General features: G+C 34.8%; 1 protein-coding gene across 5 annotated transcripts in view; it reads right to left on the reverse strand.

Moving 5' to 3' along the window:
• ptprfb (protein tyrosine phosphatase receptor type Fb) overlaps positions 1–20709 on the reverse strand; it is a 370826-nt gene that overhangs the window by 41207 nt on the left and 308910 nt on the right. For all 5 annotated transcript variants that reach the window (XM_056473241.1, XM_056473264.1, XM_056473255.1 and 2 more), the window contains one exon: positions 11368–11528. In XM_056473241.1, coding sequence (XP_056329216.1) covers positions 11368–11528 — 161 coding nt within the window. The remainder of the gene's footprint in view (positions 1–11367; positions 11529–20709) is intronic.

Consider the following 20709-nt stretch of genomic DNA (forward strand, 5'->3'; position numbering starts at 1 on the left):
GTGTGCTTCAAAACTGAGACAAAATCAGCATTTTGAAAATATAAACATCCAAAGCTTACAGTATGTGACTTCCGCCTACAAGAATCAACGATTTTTTGACGTCCCTCATACCTTATATAATTTCTCATCAGATTTTCTGATCAATCAAACATTCTGAAGTATCAGACATGTCCAACCCCCTTCAAAACACTTCTCGTTTGCTTTTCATCCGATGCGTTTGAGCTCATTCACTCTCACTGGTAGAGCAGTGCTATAGGCTATATAGGCTATATAGGTTTTTTAAAAAGAGAGGCATTACTCTTTGTTCCACCCTGTTTTCATGTTTCAGTTGAAATTACATCACATATCGAACAAAAAAGCACATTTAAAGCACCTCATGGGACTGAAAAATGGTTTTAGTTTGAATGTCTGTGTGAATATTACTATCACTTTAATAGCCACTATGAGATTTACCATAAACTAAATAAAAATAAATCACAGTTTGCTTATCTGTGAATATTTTCTCTCCCATATTTGATAGCTTGATAGTAGTTTATCAGTATGTTAGTCTTAAGGATATCTATAAGCTAGTGTGCTTCAAAACTGTGACAGAATCAGTATTTAGAAGATATAAACATCCAAAGCTTGCAGTTTGTCACTTCAGCCTACAAGAATCAAGGATTTTTTTGTCGTCACATATTAATACTTTATATGTCATCACATATTAATACTTTATATAGTTTCTCATCAAATTTTCTGACCAATCAAACGCTCTCTAGTATCGTACATGTCCCACACCCTTTAAGACGCTTCTCGTTTGCTATTCACTCTCACTGGCAGAGCAGTGTGAAAAATAACATGCTATTGGCTGTTTTTTTAAAAGGGGAGGGGCTACACTTTGTCCCACCCTGTCTTCATGTTTCAGTTGAAATTACATCACACATCAAGCAAAAAAAAAGCACATTTAAAGCACCTCATGGGGCTTTTAAAATGGCTTTAGCTTGAATATCATTATAAATATTACTATCAGTTTAATAGCCACTATGAGAAATGGATAATTTACTATAAAAAGTAAAAACAATCACTGTTTACTTGTCTGTGAATGCTTCCTCTTCCATATTTGACAACAGTTTAAGAATCTTTATATTTAGCTTTTCTGTTATCTACATTCTAACGTTTTTTTAAGTGGTCATTTTGAAGCCAGAGCTCCTAAAACGTATATTATCCTGACATGTTGGCCTTAATTAAAAGGCACAGCTTGGTGGCTGCAATGGATTTAAGAGACTGCCAGTTGAGGAGTATGAAAATTATAAAATCATGGTTCTGAAAATTAAACTAATTATAACAAGAGGCATGAGACAGTGTGATATTAAAAGTGTAGAAAAATTACAATTGTGTAAAAAGACAAACAAAAGTCCCTGATAATCCATGACTTGGACAAAATATATACATATACAATTCCCTGACTTTAATGTCTGGAATAGACCTTTCAATATTCTATGATATTCTAGAAAACCCATGACCCTGTGAAAAGAATCCATTTTTGGTGGTTGGGAATGAATCGCAGAGATGAAAATAACAAAAAATGGCCATTTTTCTGGGGAAGAGAAAGTGTGAATGTGTGTTAGAGAGATATTTTGTACATTAGCCAGTAAGAAGGAAGGGGAAAGAAAAGAAACAGAACAGTTCGGTGGAGGGAAATGTCAGCTTTGAAGAGGAGAACATTTCTATTTGGGCAGCCGCCTGGCTGGCATTTCCCTTACAATGGGCCATTCAGGGCTCAGGTGAGACGGCAGAAAGGCTGACTGCACACGCTCAGACTGACTGACCTTCAGGAGGAGGTGAAGGATCAACACGAACAGAATCAACACAACACGGCAAAAAAAGAAAAAAAACCACACCAAAAATAAAACATCACCATCACAACAGCAAGCATGCACCACTGGAACCACGCAAACCCAGAAGACTGGAGCTTTTCAAGGACAGCAGGGTGTGATGGTGAGCTACTGTTAATCTTTATTCCAGCACAGGCTCATTGGAAATACATTTTTTATGTTATGTAAAATATTACATTTCTCCAGTTACATTTCGCTTTTGATGAAAAACCCACTAGATGGTGCTGTCTGTATTTTTGCAAATCTGAAATACAAAGCTGTGTTTTGTAATACTTGTCATTTAAACATCCATCTTATACAGGTCCATGAGAAAGTGAGGCTTGTTGTAGAGATCATCTTGCAATTGAGTGACCTAAACCCTTTACTAAACCAGTGTTAATTTTGTTGACGAAAAAATCATAATTAATGTGACAAACAAGTTTCAACCGACGAAAACTAGACAAAAACAAAATAAAAATTGAGTGATGATCGCTACAACTAAAATAAATAATATACTGACATTTTCATTGACTAATAAAAACGAGACAAGAATGTGAATGGAGAATGCTTTTTGGAAAATATCCAATAAGAATTAATCTTTGTGTGATGCATGACGCACACACAAACACCTTAAAAGTAACTGATCCACAGTAGATGCAGGATGCGATTACATCATCATATGAGTGGAGTAGATTTAGTCACTAAAATCTTATGAAATTTAGTCAACCAAAACTAGACTAAAACTAAAATGGTTTAGAAGACTAAAATATGACTAAAACTAAAATATAATTTTAGTCAAAAGACAAAGACTAAAACTAAATCAAAATTTGCTGTCAAAATCAACACTGCACTAAACCCAACCAATAGTGTTTTCACTAGCAAACGTAGCATTTTACATTGTTTTGACCTGTTTTGTGGAACCGCGCTTTACTGGACTCAAATTCAAGCTTTACAAGTTCAACATCGTTCAAAATGAGCTACTGAGTAAACTGACAGCACTGAAAAAAAAATGTTTAATTGAATTTACACTTTATTTTAAGGTAAGCGCAGCAAGCAATTTATATGGGCTGAATTTAAACAAACAAATTAAGTTGAACATTACAAAATTTTTCATTCAGTTTAAATTCAGCCTAAATAAATTATCCCTTAAAAAAATTGTGTAAATCGAATGAATTATTTTTTTTTTGTGTGCGCCAGAAAACTTGTCAATATGAAGAATGATGGGTAAGGAAAATGTATTTGATCACAAATCATAAGATATGTTTCCATCCAAAAATGCGAATTAAATGTACAGTATGTGCAAAACCAGAATCGCATAAAAGACGTGCAAATAAAGCAGTGTTTCCATCCAATGAGTCAAAAAGAACAAAATCATCACTTCCTGATTAACTAGCGCAAAATATCAACATTAAAAACAGAATTTGCTGCTGTAGGAGAAGCTCAGTGAATCTTTTCTTTATGTAATAAACAACTTTTGCCTCAGAAGATGACACGGGCCCACAATGAACGCGGTGCCGTTTGAACTGCAGTCAAATGTATTTTATATTTGCAGTTTCACAAAAATGTACACTGAAGCATGTATTTCCAACGAGCCTTTGTTGCTTTATTCCGAAAGTCAATTTCAGCCATCTTGTTTTGGATGAACTGGACTGAAAGTCATTCAAAACAACAGGCTGGTGAACAGTAACAGTATCGGTCGATCCTGCAGACCCTGCAGCCGATGAAGAGTGAGACGGATGACACTTCCGAAATGAAAACCGTGACAGAAAGACACCTGGCCACTGGTCTGAAGGTACCTACCTCTCCTGTTTGCTGCATTTGTATGGAGCGGAGGAAGGAAGAGACATGTGATTAGTGGCTGTCAGAAACCCTGAGACCCAAAGTGAGCCGTGTGGATAACCTTGTGTTTCAAAAACATCTTTCAGAAATCGGACATTGCGTTTGAAAACAGGGATTTAAAAAGTGGGAATACTGAGTAGGTCTGATATGTAATTTGAATGATTGCTTAAATAACTGACACTCTTAGCCTTCGCTTGAATATTGTGCATGAATATTGAGTAGGTTAGTATTACTATTATTATTTACTGCTACAAACTGATATATAAAACAGAAATAAGAAATATGTCAGAGCAGAATGAGCTCTGTTCAATAAATCAGCGAGTATATATATCTATAAGCAATAATGGAGATAAATAACATATTGGTACAGAACAAGTAAATTAAAATATACACTCACCAGCCACTTTATTAGGTACACAGGAAATGGGTACACTGTAGTCATAAAGGGATGAACATGGTCAGCAACATTACTCAGGTAGGGTGTGGCATTGACATGATGCCCAGTTGGTACTAATGGGCCCAAAGTGTGCCAAGAAAATATCCCCCACACCACCACCATGACACAAGGCAGTATGGATCCATGCTTTCATGTGGTTGACGCCAAATTCTGACCCTACTATCCAAATGTCCAGCAGAAATCGAGACTCATAAGACCAGGCAACGTTTTTCCAATCTTCTATTGTCCAATTTTGGTGAGCCTGTGCAAATTGTAGCCTTAGTTTCCTGTTCTTAGCTGACATGAGTGGGAACCGGTGTGGTCTTCTGCTGCTGTAGCCCATCTGCCTCAAGGTTCACTGTGTTGTGCATTCAGAGATGCTCTTCTGCATACCTCGGTTGTAACGAGTGGTTATTTGAGTTACTGTTGGCTTTCTATCAGCTGGAACTAGTCTGGCCATTCCCCTCTGACCTTTGGCATCAACAAGGCATTTGCGCCCACAGAACTGCCGCTCACTAGATGTTTTCTTTTTCTCGGACCATTCTCTGTAAACCCTAGAGATGGTTGTGCTAGAAAATCCCAGTAGATCTGCAGTTTCTGAAATACTCAGACCAGCCTGTCTGGTACCAACAACCATGGCTTGTTCAAAGTCACTCAAATCACCTTTCTTCTCCATTGAACTGCAGCTGGTCTTGACCATGTCTACATGCCTAAATGTATTGAGTTGCTGCCATGTGAATGGCTATTTAGACATTTGCATCAACAAGCAGTTGGACCTTATAAAGTAGCCGGTGAGTGTATTATGTTTTTATTAAGTTTTTAAGTATTAAATGTTGAACTAGTTTTGCAATCATGTAAAAAATGTAAAATGTGATTTCTGAATATGAACTAATACATTTATTTTTATACTTAATTGTAATACCTAAATTAACATTTACATAACATACATACATACATACATATATATATATATATATATATATATATATATATATATATATATATATATATATATATGTATAAATTACATTTTTAATTTTTATTCATTTAGGTAAATTAAATAAAAGCATTTTAATCTTTTTTTGGTCAAATGTTACACTTATTAGTGCATTTTGTTAATAATTTTTTTGCGCTGTGTTTTTCATTAAAGTTTTTATCGACATAATATACACAACATTTACTTTGAATGTTTAGATTCACAAAAATAAACAAATAGATAAAAATATGAATAGATAAATAATAATAATAATAATAATAATAATAATAATAATAATAATGACAGATTAAAAAAGATAATACATTAAAAAAAGGAAAAGTAAATAAATAAAAGCATTTTATTCTTAACTTAGTTAAAACATTGTATTTTAACTTAATTAAACAAAAAATAATAAAAATAGCCACACATCTGCTTATCAGCATCATATCAACATATTAATATTATGCATGCATACATAAATAAATGCTAATTTACTGCAAATTATTTTTTTTTAAATAGATAGCTGAAGTCTGAATTATTGGCCCATCTGTATATTTTACCCCCAATTTAATTTAAAAATAGATACATTGTAAAGTATGCAGATGATACCGCTTTGGTGAGCCTTTTAAAAGAAGAGAAGGAAAAACCCGGCCCTGTTCTTGACTTCTTTTTAGACTGTCCTAAACATTCCTAAAACTAAGCAAAACCCATCCCACATTAATTAATGGGGAGAAAATTCAGTTAGTAACAAATTATATGTAACTGCGCGTGATGGTGGACAATAAACTTAAGTGGGATGTATGGACAGGTTGTTTAAGGAAAAACCTTCAACAGAGAATGTACTTCTTAAACAAACTATTGTCTTTTAATGTTGACAATACATTGTGATCATGTTTTATAGTGCTTTTATTGAAAGTATTGCAACATTTTTTGTAATATGTTGGTATGGAAATGCTTCTGAGGTCCAGAAGAGGTCACTGAGGAAGGTGGTAACAACTGACAGTAAGTTGTTGTGAATTAAACTAAAGAGTATTGACAGTATATACAAAGAAAGAGTACTAAATAAGGCTATTATGATTGTCAATGATGAGAGACATCCTTTATCAAACACCTTCTAATTGTTACCATCATGTCGTTAACATTGTGTTCCCAGGTGTGTAAGAAATAGGAAAAAATGATCATTTATACCCCAAGCAATTAAGTTTTTTAATTCCTCCTCTCTCAGAAGCAGTTGGTGGCTATTTATTTAGAGTAGGGGTACCATGTTTTTAAATGATTTATTTTTATAAATAACTAATTAGTGTTTAATGAAGATTTTTTCAACATATTTCTTAACATAATACGTTTAATACCTATTTCTAATAACTACTATTTAGCTTAAAGTGTCATTTAAAGGCTTAATTAGGCAAGTTAGGATAATTAAGTCATTGTATAATGATGGTTTGTTCTGTAGACAATCTAAAAAAATAAATAAAAAATAGACCATTTCAATGTGGTCATGTCATTGCCCATGAACATTTCCTCCTTGTTATTAAACTATTCTAAAACTGTAACAAGGGGCAATTTATTCATAACTTAATGTTAAAACAGCTATCATAACATTATTTATCAATATGTGTCTCTTTTGGATTCTCAGAAGCTATAGAAATTAAAAATGTAAAACAGGAAATAAATTGGGACCATTATTTTTGTTTACATCCCTCAAAATGGTCTATAGCTTAAGGGGGTTAATGATATTGAACTTCTAATAAAAAAAGAAAACTGCTTTTATTCAAGCCAAAATTAAACAAACAAGAATTTCTCCAGAAGAAAAAACATTATAGGAAATACTGTGAAAAATCCCTTGCTCTGTTAAACATCATTTGGGAAATATTTGAAAAAGTGTATATAAAAAGAAATAGAGAAAAGGCTAATGCATTTTATTTGTTGTCGGATTTTGAAAAGGCAGTGGTAGAAGTGCCTGACAGCGATAAATAACACCGCATGTGACCTCACTGTCAGTGTGAACAGACATTTAGAGAGTGAAAGTGGAGAGCAGCAGTTATCAGACCCACAGCCTTACAATAGCAGAACTCCTCACTGGACTACGGTGCCCGCAGCGGTGGGCAGTGCGAGATGACAGCTTTTAGAATAGCATCAGCAGGGTGTGGTGGCACAACCACATAACCGCTCGCCCGCCGAGACCCATAGCTGACGCTGCCGTTTCACTGCTGCATCTCTGCTCAAAAACAACCCCAGTTTGACTCACTGCGAAGCTAAAAGATCCATCAGCGGGACCAAAATGGTGGAACGCTGAGAAACAATTGCAAGGTTTGCTGTGAAGTAAGGGCTTTTTTACTAAGACGGGCTGGTAGTCAGTACTATATCAGCGTTGTGAATGGGACCACCGGGTCACGCCGCAAGCTACATGTCTGCCTTATTCGGCTGAGTCAAGATGTCATTATGAATAATGTCCTCCTTTTGTTCTCTCCGCGGGAAAGCTAGCTAAAATTAGCCACATCTTGTTCCGTGTACAAAGCAGCCCTGAATTCAGAGTCACGCAGACCATGATGTGCAGAGGTGTATTTCATCTAAAACCAAACCTTCACAGAGGCTTGGATTTGTCTCTGTCACATCCACTCAACTTTAAAAATAGTTTCAAACTCCCAACAAAAATGAAAACTGCGGCCACCATTTTGTGTAATATAGAAGTATTTGGTTGAAATACTACATAATAGATTTAATTTACAACATCTGAGTGAGAAACAACCAAAATGAACAGTCATTGTACATACTGTAAGTGACCTGTAAGTCTTACGTTGCACAGATATATTTTTGGCAATAGACAAAATACATTGTATGCAGGGCATGATGTTAACTTTTTTGATCACCAGCCACTGTGGCTAGTAGATTTCCAATGTTACTAGCCACTCGTCATTTTTACTAGCCACAATTTTGTTGTTGGGGAAAATATATTTTATATGCATGAAATTGGCTTTGACAAGCTAAAATGACTAGATTTAAATTTTGTGTTATGTCCACATGCCTCCTCATTCATTTCACTTTTTTGTGTGTTGTGTATGACAAAGCGTATGAGCAAATAGGCTATAATTTAATAGTGTCGCATTGCAATTAGTTTTTATTTCACATGACTTTTAAGGGCTCAACACTAGGGGTTTACCAATTTTATCTCTGACCACACCAAATAATATAATTAATAACCAAATTATATAAATAAATAATAATTTCTTAGCCACAAATTTTGAAAATGTGTCAAAGTAAGCTAAATATAGCTATATATTTACACTTTTCACTCAACAAAACTTTCCTAAAAAAACAATTGACATCTATTATTGTAATCTGTACTGGCTAAAGGTCTCAGATCACCAGTTAACTACACATAAATGGCAAGTTAATCTTCTATTAAAGCAATGTTATTGTAAAATTGTTAATGAAACTATATTAACAAAAATGACTTCAAGCAATAGAAAGAAGGTGAAAACCTACATTAGGCCAATTAATAATCTGTTCAATGAATGGTTTAAATTATTATTTTTTAAATTAAAAAAAGCAGCTAAATTACAAAATTATATATGCTTTTAAAAAATCTTGAGCTCTTGAAAACAACAACACCGTGGGTGCATGATCATCACGTTTTGTCCAGTCTATTTCAACCAATCGCACCAGTTGTGTTTGCAGGCACAGTTGCTTTATATTTAATATTTTTTTATATTTAATATTATTTTATATTTTTGACTAAAATGAAAATGTTCTTTTGATTTATTTACAATACACTTTTAGTAGATATATTATATGAGTGACTTGTTTACCGAATAAGTGGATCTAATTGGATTTGCATAGTAAACATTCAATAAAAGTTTAAAAAGTATTATTTTTTCATATATTAAGTTTTTAGTTATGATACTCCCAAAATCGTTCCGCATAAATCCGCAGGGCGAGAGGAGATTGAGCTCAGTTAAATCTCTAGAACTCCCCCGCTTATTGTAGATAATGACGAATGCTTTATGAAGGAAAAATATTGTAGGCTTGGAACTTGACCATGGTGCCGATTTGGTTTAGTCAATTTACTTATGACGCATGTCTTTGGATGGTGGGAGGAAACCCGGCAACTTGGGGGAAACCCACACGAGCATGTGGGAAAACATGAACTCCGCACTGAAATGCTGACTAATAAAGATTAGTGATGTTCTTGCAGTGAGGCAACAGCACTTCTAACCACTGGGCCGACATGCTGCCCGATCTAGGAAAAAAGGGAGGAATAGGGGAGGAAGGGGGATTCTTGGTATGAAGACTATGGTTATTTATAGTGACTTAGGAATCATTTGATTGGTGAACCATGTGATAGCTAATGCCGGTCCAGCCATAGTCAATCATAAGCAAGTGATTATCTCGAAATTAGTTTATGAATAAACTTCACTTAAGAAAACTACAGTCTAAAAACTATTTTCAACCAGTCAATGTGGCTTGTCGGAGTGGCTGTCTAACCTGCCACAACTGAAATATACCTGAATTTGGCGGGTTGGAGGGTGTTAATGTCAAGCCCTAATTGTATGGGTCAAAATGATTGTTTGTTTTTTCTTTTTATGCCACAAATATTCAGGATATTAAGTAAAGATGATATTCAATGAATATATTTAGCAAATGTTTGTAAATGAATATAAAATGATGGTTAATAATATGAATTCCAAGACACTAAATTTGGACACTTTTAAAGATGATTTTCCCAGTTTTTTGATACTGTGATTGCACCTTTTGAACCTTCACATTCCAGTTTTTAAATAGTTGTATCTCAGCCAAATATTGTCCTATAATAACAAACCATACATGAATGCTTATTTAATCAGCTTTGTGATGGTTATGTATAAAAATGTACATTTATGACTGGTTTTGTGGTCTAGGGTCACATACTGTATGGTACATTGCAATATAGCATCCATCTTTTTAAGATCTAATGATTAAAACAATATAATCAGAAAAGTTTGAAAAGGCTTGAATGGTTTTGATGGAGAGCAATGACGGAATCCAATCAATGTATAAGTGTCACTTGATGGCAGATCTAGCTGCTGATTAAAATAATGATTCTGAAGACTTTAGGAACAATAGCTTTTGAAATTGTGGTGAGGTGGTGAATATGCGTCAGGTGCTCAATATGCACTCTGACCATGATAGTAATTGAAAAGAAAATGAAATATGCTTTATTTGATTGTTTTGCAATTGTTATTAAAACACCAGAAGATATTTATGCTGTCACAGCAGTTAACCCATATTAGATTTATAGGTCCAGATTGCTAAAGTCCTAAAAATGTGATACTGATTGGTGAAACATTCATGCAGTTAAGGGTTATTTCTGCTGATCATTAAAGCTAAAAACCCAGTGTCAAAGATAAAAAAACACTTTTTCAGTCAATCATTTCAGTCATTAATTAGAAAAGGTAGTCTAGTAACGATGGTGAAGATTTAAAAAAAAAATAGCTTAGTGCACCTTTAAATAGTTACTTCACCCAAAAATGAAAATGTTGTATTTTATTACTCACCCTCATGTTGTTCAATTATCTTCAGAACACAAATTAAGATTTTTAGATGAATGAAATTCAAGAGAAAAGGGACTAAGCCGCAAAGAAAAATGAATGAATGAATGAAATTCAAGAGCTTTTTCATCATCCATTCACAACAGCAGTGACATTCAAAGGAACCAGAAACATTGTCAAAAACAATCCATGTCACTTCAGTGGTTCAGCTGTAATCATACGAAGCTCCAAGAACACTTTTGTGTGCCAAAAAAACCTGTATAACTTTGTTTGCCAGATCTTCTACCTCAAGTCATAGCACCTGTTTACTAAGGACATTATAATGCTCATGTGCTGTGCTGCTGAATCTAATGGCAATATGTCATACTGACCGTGATAAATGCGCACCCTGACCTGACAAGGATGAGAAGAGACTGGTGAACTAAGTAATTTGTACAGTTTTTTTGGCACACAAAAGTGTTCTGGGAGCTTTGTATAATTACAGCTAAACCACCAAAGTCACATTCAGTGTTTTCACAATGGTTTTGGTTCCTTTTCTGGACTGTAAACATCTCTGGACAGTCGCTGCCTGTGAAGGACGAAAGAGCTCTTGTATTTCATCCAAAATATATTTATTTCAGATTCAGAACAACATGAGGGTGGGTAATTAATAACAAAATTGTCATTTTAGGTGAACTCACCCATTAAAGATCACAGCTGCTGGAAGAAAGGAAAGATGCAAAAACACTTGCTCACCTTTTGAAGAGCAGGATGGCGATGACTATGATGATGATGAGCACCACGGCGAGCACAGGGCCCATGACCCACAGCATCTCCGGCTGGTCCATACTGTGCTTCATTTGGTTTTCACCCTGCACTATGATGGGGTCAGAGTATGGGCTAGCTGAGAAGGTCCGCTACAGAGAGATGGAGACAGAAAACCTTTTTAATTTACATTAAAACCTCAAAGCAAAGTAGAATTATCAGAAAATGCCATACTATCCCATGACAAGACATCACCAATCAAATAATAGCATGTCCTCTTCACATAGTGTACATAAAGCTTTATTTATGCACCATTTTTTTTTGGGTAATTTAACAAGGCAATAAAAATACCTGTTTTCTTCAACAGCCATTCTGCAAGTTTTTCAAATTAATAATTTAGATTGATCAACATCAGAATTGCCAAAATTGACATCTCCCTATGTTCTTTAGAAAATTTACACCCGTAAAAATAAGATGTACCTTATTAAAAATAAAACCCAAGTTTCCAATTCAATAAAAACACGAAAAACTTTCTGGTACTGATCATAAATTGCAAAAGGATGAAATATTCAAATTAAATTTGCAAACAAACATAGTTGTAGCCAGTAGACAATGCAGTGTTCTCCACTGTAAGTCTCCACATGCAATGATTTTTCCAAGTACGATGCCATCCTGGAATAACATCTACGTCGATCCTGAAACATCATTTTTGAGCGAAAATGTAATCCATACCTGTTCCCTACACCAAAACCCAAACGTAACTGTAAATAAATCCCAAAATCAGAGGGAATAATAGTTGGATAACAATCTTGTAAAAGTGCATAAACCTAATCATGAACCTAAACATAACATAAACTGTAAACATATCCCTTAATTCGGATTGGCTGATTGAAATGTTGTTCCAGGATCAACATTGATCCAGGATCGCATTATACTTGGCAAAATCATGACATGTGTAAGTCTCAAAAGCGTTTTAAAGAGGACTTTCATAAAAAAAGCCAACAAATGACCAAATATCATAAAATATACTTTCCATTTTGTGTCACACCTATGTTTAATATAAGAAAGAGAGAATTAATCAATAAGATACAATACAGTTATGAACACGAGAGCTTGTGTGGATGTGTTGCTTTACTCGACTCTCTTGAAGACCTCATGATCACTGAAAATGAAGTAAGATAATGTGGTTTTGGCTTCATTATGTCACTAAGTAGACATCTTGTGGCTAGATATTCCAAACAGGGCCAATTAGGATGAGAGAAAATTTGATAAAAGCAGAGATGAGAGTCTAGTGCTTTACTGAGAATGTAGGTTAAAGAATACAAACGCAGCAGCTAATTTTCACAATGTCTAATACAAAAGCAAAAACCAGTACTAATTAGGTCACAAATAAATAGGCAAGGTAATTTACGAAAACACAGGTGCAAAATGAGCAGACATCTGTGTTTTGACTTAAAATAATGGCAAATATATAAGTAAACTACTACTGCACATCTTATTAAATCACTTTGGATGAATAATTTAATTACCGTCCTCCAATTTTTTCTAATATAAGCTAGATGCTGAATGCACTGGTAAGTGGCACTAATGATGACAGCGATGGTAAACTCATCTGCTCAAATTAAACGCTTCCAAAATCCAAATGATAACAAATTAAGCTTTATTTTATGCTATGTCTATGTTTGGACCCAAATGCGTAATTATGAAGCAAACGTTTATGGACTTAAAGGGACAGTTCATGCAAAAATATATAAATTCTGTCACTATTTACTCAAAATTCACTTGTTCAAAACATATTTGAGCTTCTTTCTTAGATATTTTGAAGTATTTCGAAAATAAAAAATGCTGATCCCCATTGTACTATAGGGTACACGATCAATCAATGCTTAGGTATAAATTTAATTTAGCTTTAAGGTTATAACTTCAATTACTTTAATAAACTTTAATAAAATAAAAAATGATGTTAGTAGAATTCAAATAAAAACTGCACACACTTACATGTCAGAAATGGTTGCCTTAAAGTGTCATAAAACCCTGGACTAAATTGTTAGATTTAATTGCAGGGAACAATTGGCTGATTTTGAGCTGTTTCCCGTATTTTGTGCGTTTAAAAATCTATATGGGGCGACGTCATTGGTGAGTTTTCTTGTCCTATGAGAAGACACTGCTTCTAAATTACTCAATCAGCTGTGAAACAGCACGTTAGATATACCGAGTTCAGACTGCATGATTTTAGCCCCAATTATGACTTGCCGACAGATTTCGAGAAATCGCTGACAAATGCCTGAAATCACAGACAAATCGCTGCTCATTCACGTGAGTAACAATCACACAGTGTGAACTATCAAAGACATGATCTGAGAGAATCGCAGATGAGTTGTCGAGACCCATGAGATATTTGGCATGCTAAATATCTGGACCTGTCTGCGATTCAAAATCATGCCGTGTGAAATGTGCTCTGACTGAAAATAACATCGGCGATTACCTACAGCTAATGAGAGATAAGCATCCACTTGTATGGGTATTTGCAGACCAGCGGGAGGTTGAGGGAGAAGTTAAGAAGGGTTTCTTTTTGGTATATTTGGACCAAAGAAATGGTAGAAAAACTAGTGGAAATTTGTCAGGAGCACCTGTGCTTATCTGACGTGTCATCTGAGCAATACCACAACCAGGTCAAACAAGAAAAAAAGCTGAAGAGAAATTGTAAATTCTCTTTAAAACCCAGGTGAGCAAAAGAAGTCCATTTTCTACCTCAATAAAGGCTTTTTTCTCATTATGTAGTTAATAACATGAGATATACTACGTGACCTCACGTTGTTCCAATGTAACTTCTCACGTGTGTCAGGTTGTGAGATGTAGTTTGTGGACCAAGACAATATTGTAGGCAATTCTCCTGCAGTGTGAAATCCCGTCGCTGATCCATCTTGCAGTGTAAACACAGTATTGACGGAATGCTACCCCAGATAGTCATGCTGTGTGAAAACATCTGTGATACCACTACTTTGAAAACAGGCAGTCTGAACTCGCATTAGGTGTTCGTGATGATTCACAGTTTAGAAAGTGTTAGAAGTCCCAACATTAGACTTATAAAAGTATGAGGTTATCATCATTTTCTGCTTGCATTTCAAGCACTTTTGAGCTGAGTGGATTCTTGAACACTGCTTATTGGCCATTGTGTTTATGTGGTCAACAGATATGACTGTGATTGGCTCTAATGATCATCGTTTTACAAGACTGTAGTTTTAAATAAGCCATTTGGCCAGAGGAAATATGGTAGTGCCCAGCTGAGTCAGTTTTTTCTCAAGATTTTCATAAAGTCAACTGGTAATGTTTGTTTCTTGCCAATGTGGCCACTGGCTTGCTTGGCTTGGGACTTGTGGAGCTGCGCATGAGTGGAGTAGCTCTTCAGTGTATGGGTTTTCAGCAGTGACATTTACATTACATTGAACTGAACTAAACTGAACTTCAGCTGTGAAAAATAAACTGAAGCAGTTTCAAATAACTGGAACTAAGCTAAGCTATCTATAATAAGCTGTGTTGACACAATCTACATTGTAAAAAGTGCTATAGAAATAAAGATGAATTGAATTGCACAAGAGAACTCACACGGACAGTGAAGCATTTGAAATATGCGTCTCTCAGCGGATCCGTCAGCGGAATGACCTGACATTCAAACACTGACAGTCATGGCATTCAAACACTCCAGTGCCCAAGGACTTTTCTGTCCCTTTAAAGCAGGTATGTGTGTGTTTAAATTTAAAATAAGCTTTTGAATTACTCTTTAAATATGTCAATATTTAAATATATCAATCTTTTTATATGTGTTTTAAATCAGATTTGTAGTCGGATCACGAATACTCGCTCTCCTCTTTCTCGCCTGTTTAGCTCAGTCACACCCACTCCCCTACCTTCTGCTCACAGCTTTCCATTGCCATTTAAGCTGCTTCTTTAAAAAAATCTGAGGTAGGTTGAACTGAAAGAGGTGGGTTTCATGACCCTTTAACAGGGTTAACATATACACTTCCACTTTTGATTAGCATAAGTCAAACCTCTGACTACATTTCACGATATAGTGGAAGACGTGCACAAGAAGAGGAGGAATTTGTGCTTCCTTTTTTCTCTCTTCCTCTCTCTCTGGCTTTGATAAATGGAAGCTGAGAAGAGGAATCATATCCTCTTCATTAGTGCTCAAACCATGGTGATAGTGAGCTGGCTGGAGGAAGGGAGGGAGGGAGGGAGGGGAGTGACAGGAAGAAAAAAGAGCCAGTGTGAAGGGACATAAATGAGGAATCTCCCTGCTGTGCCCTCTTCCATGCACGCGCCACGGGGCAGCTTCCAATTCTGCCTCACAAACCGCCTGCCATGAAAAGAAACAAGGGAAAAATACTGGATAGAAAAAAAATTAACCAAAGAAAGGAAGGAAGGAAGGTGAGGAAAGATGGGTCTGTCACTACTGCTCCCTTATTCAGCACTGGGAGAGGACATTCACATGGACACATTTCCCAGAGGGCCGGAGCCTTTCGCCTTTCTCCCTTCCACTCATCACATGGAGTGGGACGCCGTAATCCAGATCTTGCTCGCATGGCTCAGCTTGATTCATCTAAGAGCGCACAGATTTTAATTGAAGAGATAAGCAGGATATTAGCTGGAGGACAGTCATGAATTCATGAAGATGGTGTGTTATCGCTGCTGCTTATATGACAATCTCAATGTTAACGTGGTGGTTTATGGGAGCGTGGGAGGTTCTGCGTGTGTGATGTTCTGGAAATTTCACAGCAGAATTTTTGTTTATTAGATTTTTTCTCAAGTCTACAGGAACAGACTATTTAACAGTTTGAATTTGTCATTTATTTCAAAGTAGTTTCATAAATAGTTTCATAAATTTGTATCTACCAATTTTATGAGTCTTTTATCTGGTAGTCTAGTTGATCAACTCATCTGGATGCACAGCTAAATAAAATGAAAAGCATGTACAAAACATTTGGAACCAATTTTTTTACATTGCTACACCAAAAAAAGTGATTTTAGCTGGTTGTTCAAACTACTTATTTAAAATGAGCTAAATCAATACAATTCTTCAGTTTTTTTGGGGGGGCAACTTAATCGTTTTATGTTCAATCCACCTAAATTCAACTTAATTGCTTTTTGTTGGGAAAACATAAACGAATTGTGTGGAACCCAGCATTTTTTATCATTTATTGTTGCATTTATCATATCATTTATTGTTGCTATAGTTAGTTTAGGAGAAAAAAAAACTATTATGTAAAACATTCTGGCATTTCCTGTAGCATCTTAGCTGGTTAGGAGACTATATTAAGCTTGTTTTACCAGAATAAAAAAAATTACTTTCTCTTTATCATGGCAAATCTCACTAAAATAATCCCAAAATATTATGAATAAAATTAATTAAATAAATAAATAAATAAATAAATCAGAAAATACTCTAATAAATCAGCAAACTAATTAAACAACACATTAAATAATTAAAATGAATAAGAAAATATTAAGCTAATTAAATGAATCAAGTAAACAAATCTAAAAAAATAATAATATTTAGATTTATTTAATAAACATATTTTGGTTATTAATATATTTTTAAGTTTGTTTATTTGAATAATTAACAATTGGCAAATCTCACTAAAATAATCCTAAAATATTATGAATAAAAATGTATTATTTATTCAATTAATTAAATCAGAAAACACTAATAAATAGGCAAACTAATTAAACAACACATTAAATAATTCACATGAATAATAAAATATTAAGCTAATCAAATGAATCAAGTCAATAAATCTAAAAAACAATCATTAATATTGACTAAAATAATCACAAATTATTATGAATAAAATATGAATTAATTAAATAAATAAGAAAATACTCTAATAAATCAGAAAACTAACTACACAACACATGAAATAATTAAAATGAATAATAAAATAAGCTAAATAATGAATCAAGTAAATAAATCTGAAAAACAATTATTAGTATTTAGATTTATTTACTAATCATCAATTAATAATCAATAATAATCAATAATCAATTTCTTTAAATTAAAAAAAGTTTGTTAATTCGAATAATTAACAATTAACAAACAAACTATTAATTAACAAGTAAACTATTGAAATAACAAATTATTTAAAATAATAAAAAAACAACCTAAGCAACCTAATAAACAAAACAATCTAAATAAATAATTTAAAAGTAATACAATTTCTGTATAAGCCTAAAACACAGAACTAAATAAATATATGAAAGCAAAGGCATATAAGAGTCTCTCTCTCGTTTTTTATTTTTAAATATAAAAATTTCTTCTCCAGCTTCTGTACTGTGGTTTAATATCGAAGCCCTGCATTGCACAACTGTGAACATTGTTAGATCTTTCAAGATGGGAGTCACTTGGGATAAAAGCTTCTGCAGAACGATCAAATACAAATGTTAAATGTACAATTAGCTTCATTACTGTATTACATTAATGGGAAATACATTTTTCACATTACAGTATTGAGAATTTGAGCATAAATGCCAATCTCAATGCTTCTAAAAATAGGTCTCCTTTCTGTATCGTTAAATATAAGTAATACGTTTTTTTTATTTATTTTTTGTCCCTGTACACTATAATGCAACGCAACGACGATGGTCCGCTTCCTCTGGCACTTTAACACAATTTGAGCATGATGTGTTAAAGGCAGTTAACGTCACTAATGTGTTTCGCATTTCCTATAGACATGAAGAAAAAACCTAAAGAAAGCTGAATACTAACTAACGTGAAATCCATTGAGCAGATAAGGATGGGGACGTGTCCTGAGGCAGAAGATGAGGAGTTAACGACATCATCTCATCGCTGGGCTCTCAGTGCGGGCATTCGGCTAATGTAAACACTTTATCTGGCAGAAACAGCTCGGCCGCCACAGGCCTTCCTTCCTCATGAGCGCACTCCTCTGTCTCTGTCTTTCAATCCTTTTTTTTCCATTGCCATCTTACTTTAAAGAAGACCTATGATCAACTTTTTTTCTGTGTGCTATAATTTGGTGCATCTGCTAATTTAGAAAACCTGAAAAACGACAACCCAGTAACTTTGTTTTGTTATAGTTCACCCATAATTGAAAATTCTTTCATTATTTAATCTCCCTTCCCTTGATCCAAACTCTCTTTCTGCTTTTAAAGCCTGCATGAAATCAAAATATATATATTTTAAATATTAGTATCAGTTTGTTAGTCTTAAGTCTTTTTAAGTTAGTGTACTCAAAACTACAAAACTGTGACACAATTTGCATTAAGAAGATACTTTAGAAACCTCCACACTCGGAGTTTGTCACTTCCGCCAAAAAAGATCAACAATTTGAGCTCAAACACCTCTTACTCTGTAAAAAAATAATGCTGCCTTAAGTTTTTTAGTTTTAGTTGAATTAACTTTTCTAGTCATCTCAAGTTAGATCAATCAAACTGACTAAAACATAAAGTTAAACTTTGTATAACTTAAAAAAAATAGATTAACTATTTAAATAAGTTAAAGCAACTCAAACGTTTTGCCTTGCTTTCTGTCATCATTTTTTACAGTGCACTTCAGTTTCTTCAAACCTTCTGACCAATCAAACTCAGTCTAATATAATATGTTACACTGCTTCTCTGAATTGATTCATAATTGTGGAACTGATTTCCAGTATTTAAAGCAAGTGCCCTAGGCAAGTAATGAAATTACATAAAAAGTAAGGGCTCTATTTTAAGGATCTAGGCTCAGTCTAAAGCACATGGCACAAAAGCATTAGGGCATGCCTGAATACAATTTTGCTATTTTAAGGACGAAAAGTACAGTTTGTGCCACCACGCATGGTCTAACAGGGTTGTGCTTATTCTCTTTATGAGTTATGGGTGTGTTTGAGAATAAACCAAACAGAGTCTCATCTCCCATTCTCTTTAAGAGTCAGTTGCGTTGCACCATGGTGCATTTGCTATTTACATGGAGGACTTTGTAAGTGGAAAAGCTGAACACTTCACTAGCGAGAAAACAGTTAAACAGACCATCTTCAGTGCGAGGATAAAGAATGAGCCTCCTCCATTCGGCCGCTTTACTTTCTCTTTCTCTTTTTCGTGGATAAGGAAACGAGTTGTATGCACTCCACTAAAGACATCTATTGGCTTACATATTTACTTTAGTTTGTTAAGCGAAAAGATTTGTTTCAAAACTATTTCTAAATTCATTTCTAATTTTCAGCAAACGAATAAATGAGCAATAATAAACGAAGTGTGTTCAAGCAACTTACAAGTTATATCCAAACACATGTCCTATGCCCCATATGGTCTGAATTGGTCAGAAAATAGCAACATATCGCACCATCCACGTTTTGCGCCTTATTGCGCTGGGTGTATGATAGGGCCTAAAAGTATTTTTTACAATTATTATAGATGTTTTAAGGCTGTAAAACCCATCACTACACTATATTTTCTCTGATAGGAATCAACAGTTTTACACTTTTTTTAAACACTCGTGTAACGCCTTTAGCATGTCCAGATGTCCAACCTTTTGTGCGATTGTTAGCATTTCCTCTGCCTTTTTGGTGCTATCGTGGGTGCCTTAGACGGTGCAGAATGTTTTATCGACACTGTGGGGTTTGTTGGGGAAAAAACTTGCAAACATACAGTACAGCACCTCAGTACAGCACTACAGTCACACTGCTAGCAATCAAAGATTTATGTAGATTTGGCAAGCTGAACGCATTCTATACTGTACAGGAGACACAGCACGGAGGAGATGGATTGACAAAGGTCTACAGCCAATCAGGACGCAGAACACAATGCACTAATCAGGATGCAGAACACAATGCTCTGTAAAAATAAAAGTATTTTTGCAAGACCATGAAATGTGAAGCGCGTTATAGTACGAGACCACTGTACACCCAACATTGCTCATGATGTACAGTAGATTGTCCCTGTACAAATAAATAAAATAAATCATATTTGTTTGCTACATGATCAATAAAAGATAAATATATCTGTCCATTTGAAATTACACAATTCATTGGAAAAATCTCGCTATTTTTAGACTATAGGTTCAGCACTGTTTCTTCCAGCATTACACTGGATAGCTGTGCTGAGTGAGCTCCAGGCTTCATCAGTTCTGAAGGCCCCTGTGCTGGAGTCTAAGCAGTTCATTCATTTCCTATGACAGCAGCGCAGCAGGAGAGCTACAGGAGAGACAGATCCGCAGGGCACAGTTGCATCATGGACGTCTTTCACTGGCCACAAACAAACGCTTGGGTTTGCTCTTCTGAACTATACACACTCATCGCATCACTTTCATATCATCATCATCACCCTGTTTAACCCGACATG

Source organism: Danio aesculapii, chromosome 2 (assembly GCF_903798145.1).
Source record: "Danio aesculapii chromosome 2, fDanAes4.1, whole genome shotgun sequence".
NCBI classification, from domain to species: Eukaryota; Metazoa; Chordata; class Actinopteri; order Cypriniformes; family Danionidae; genus Danio; species Danio aesculapii.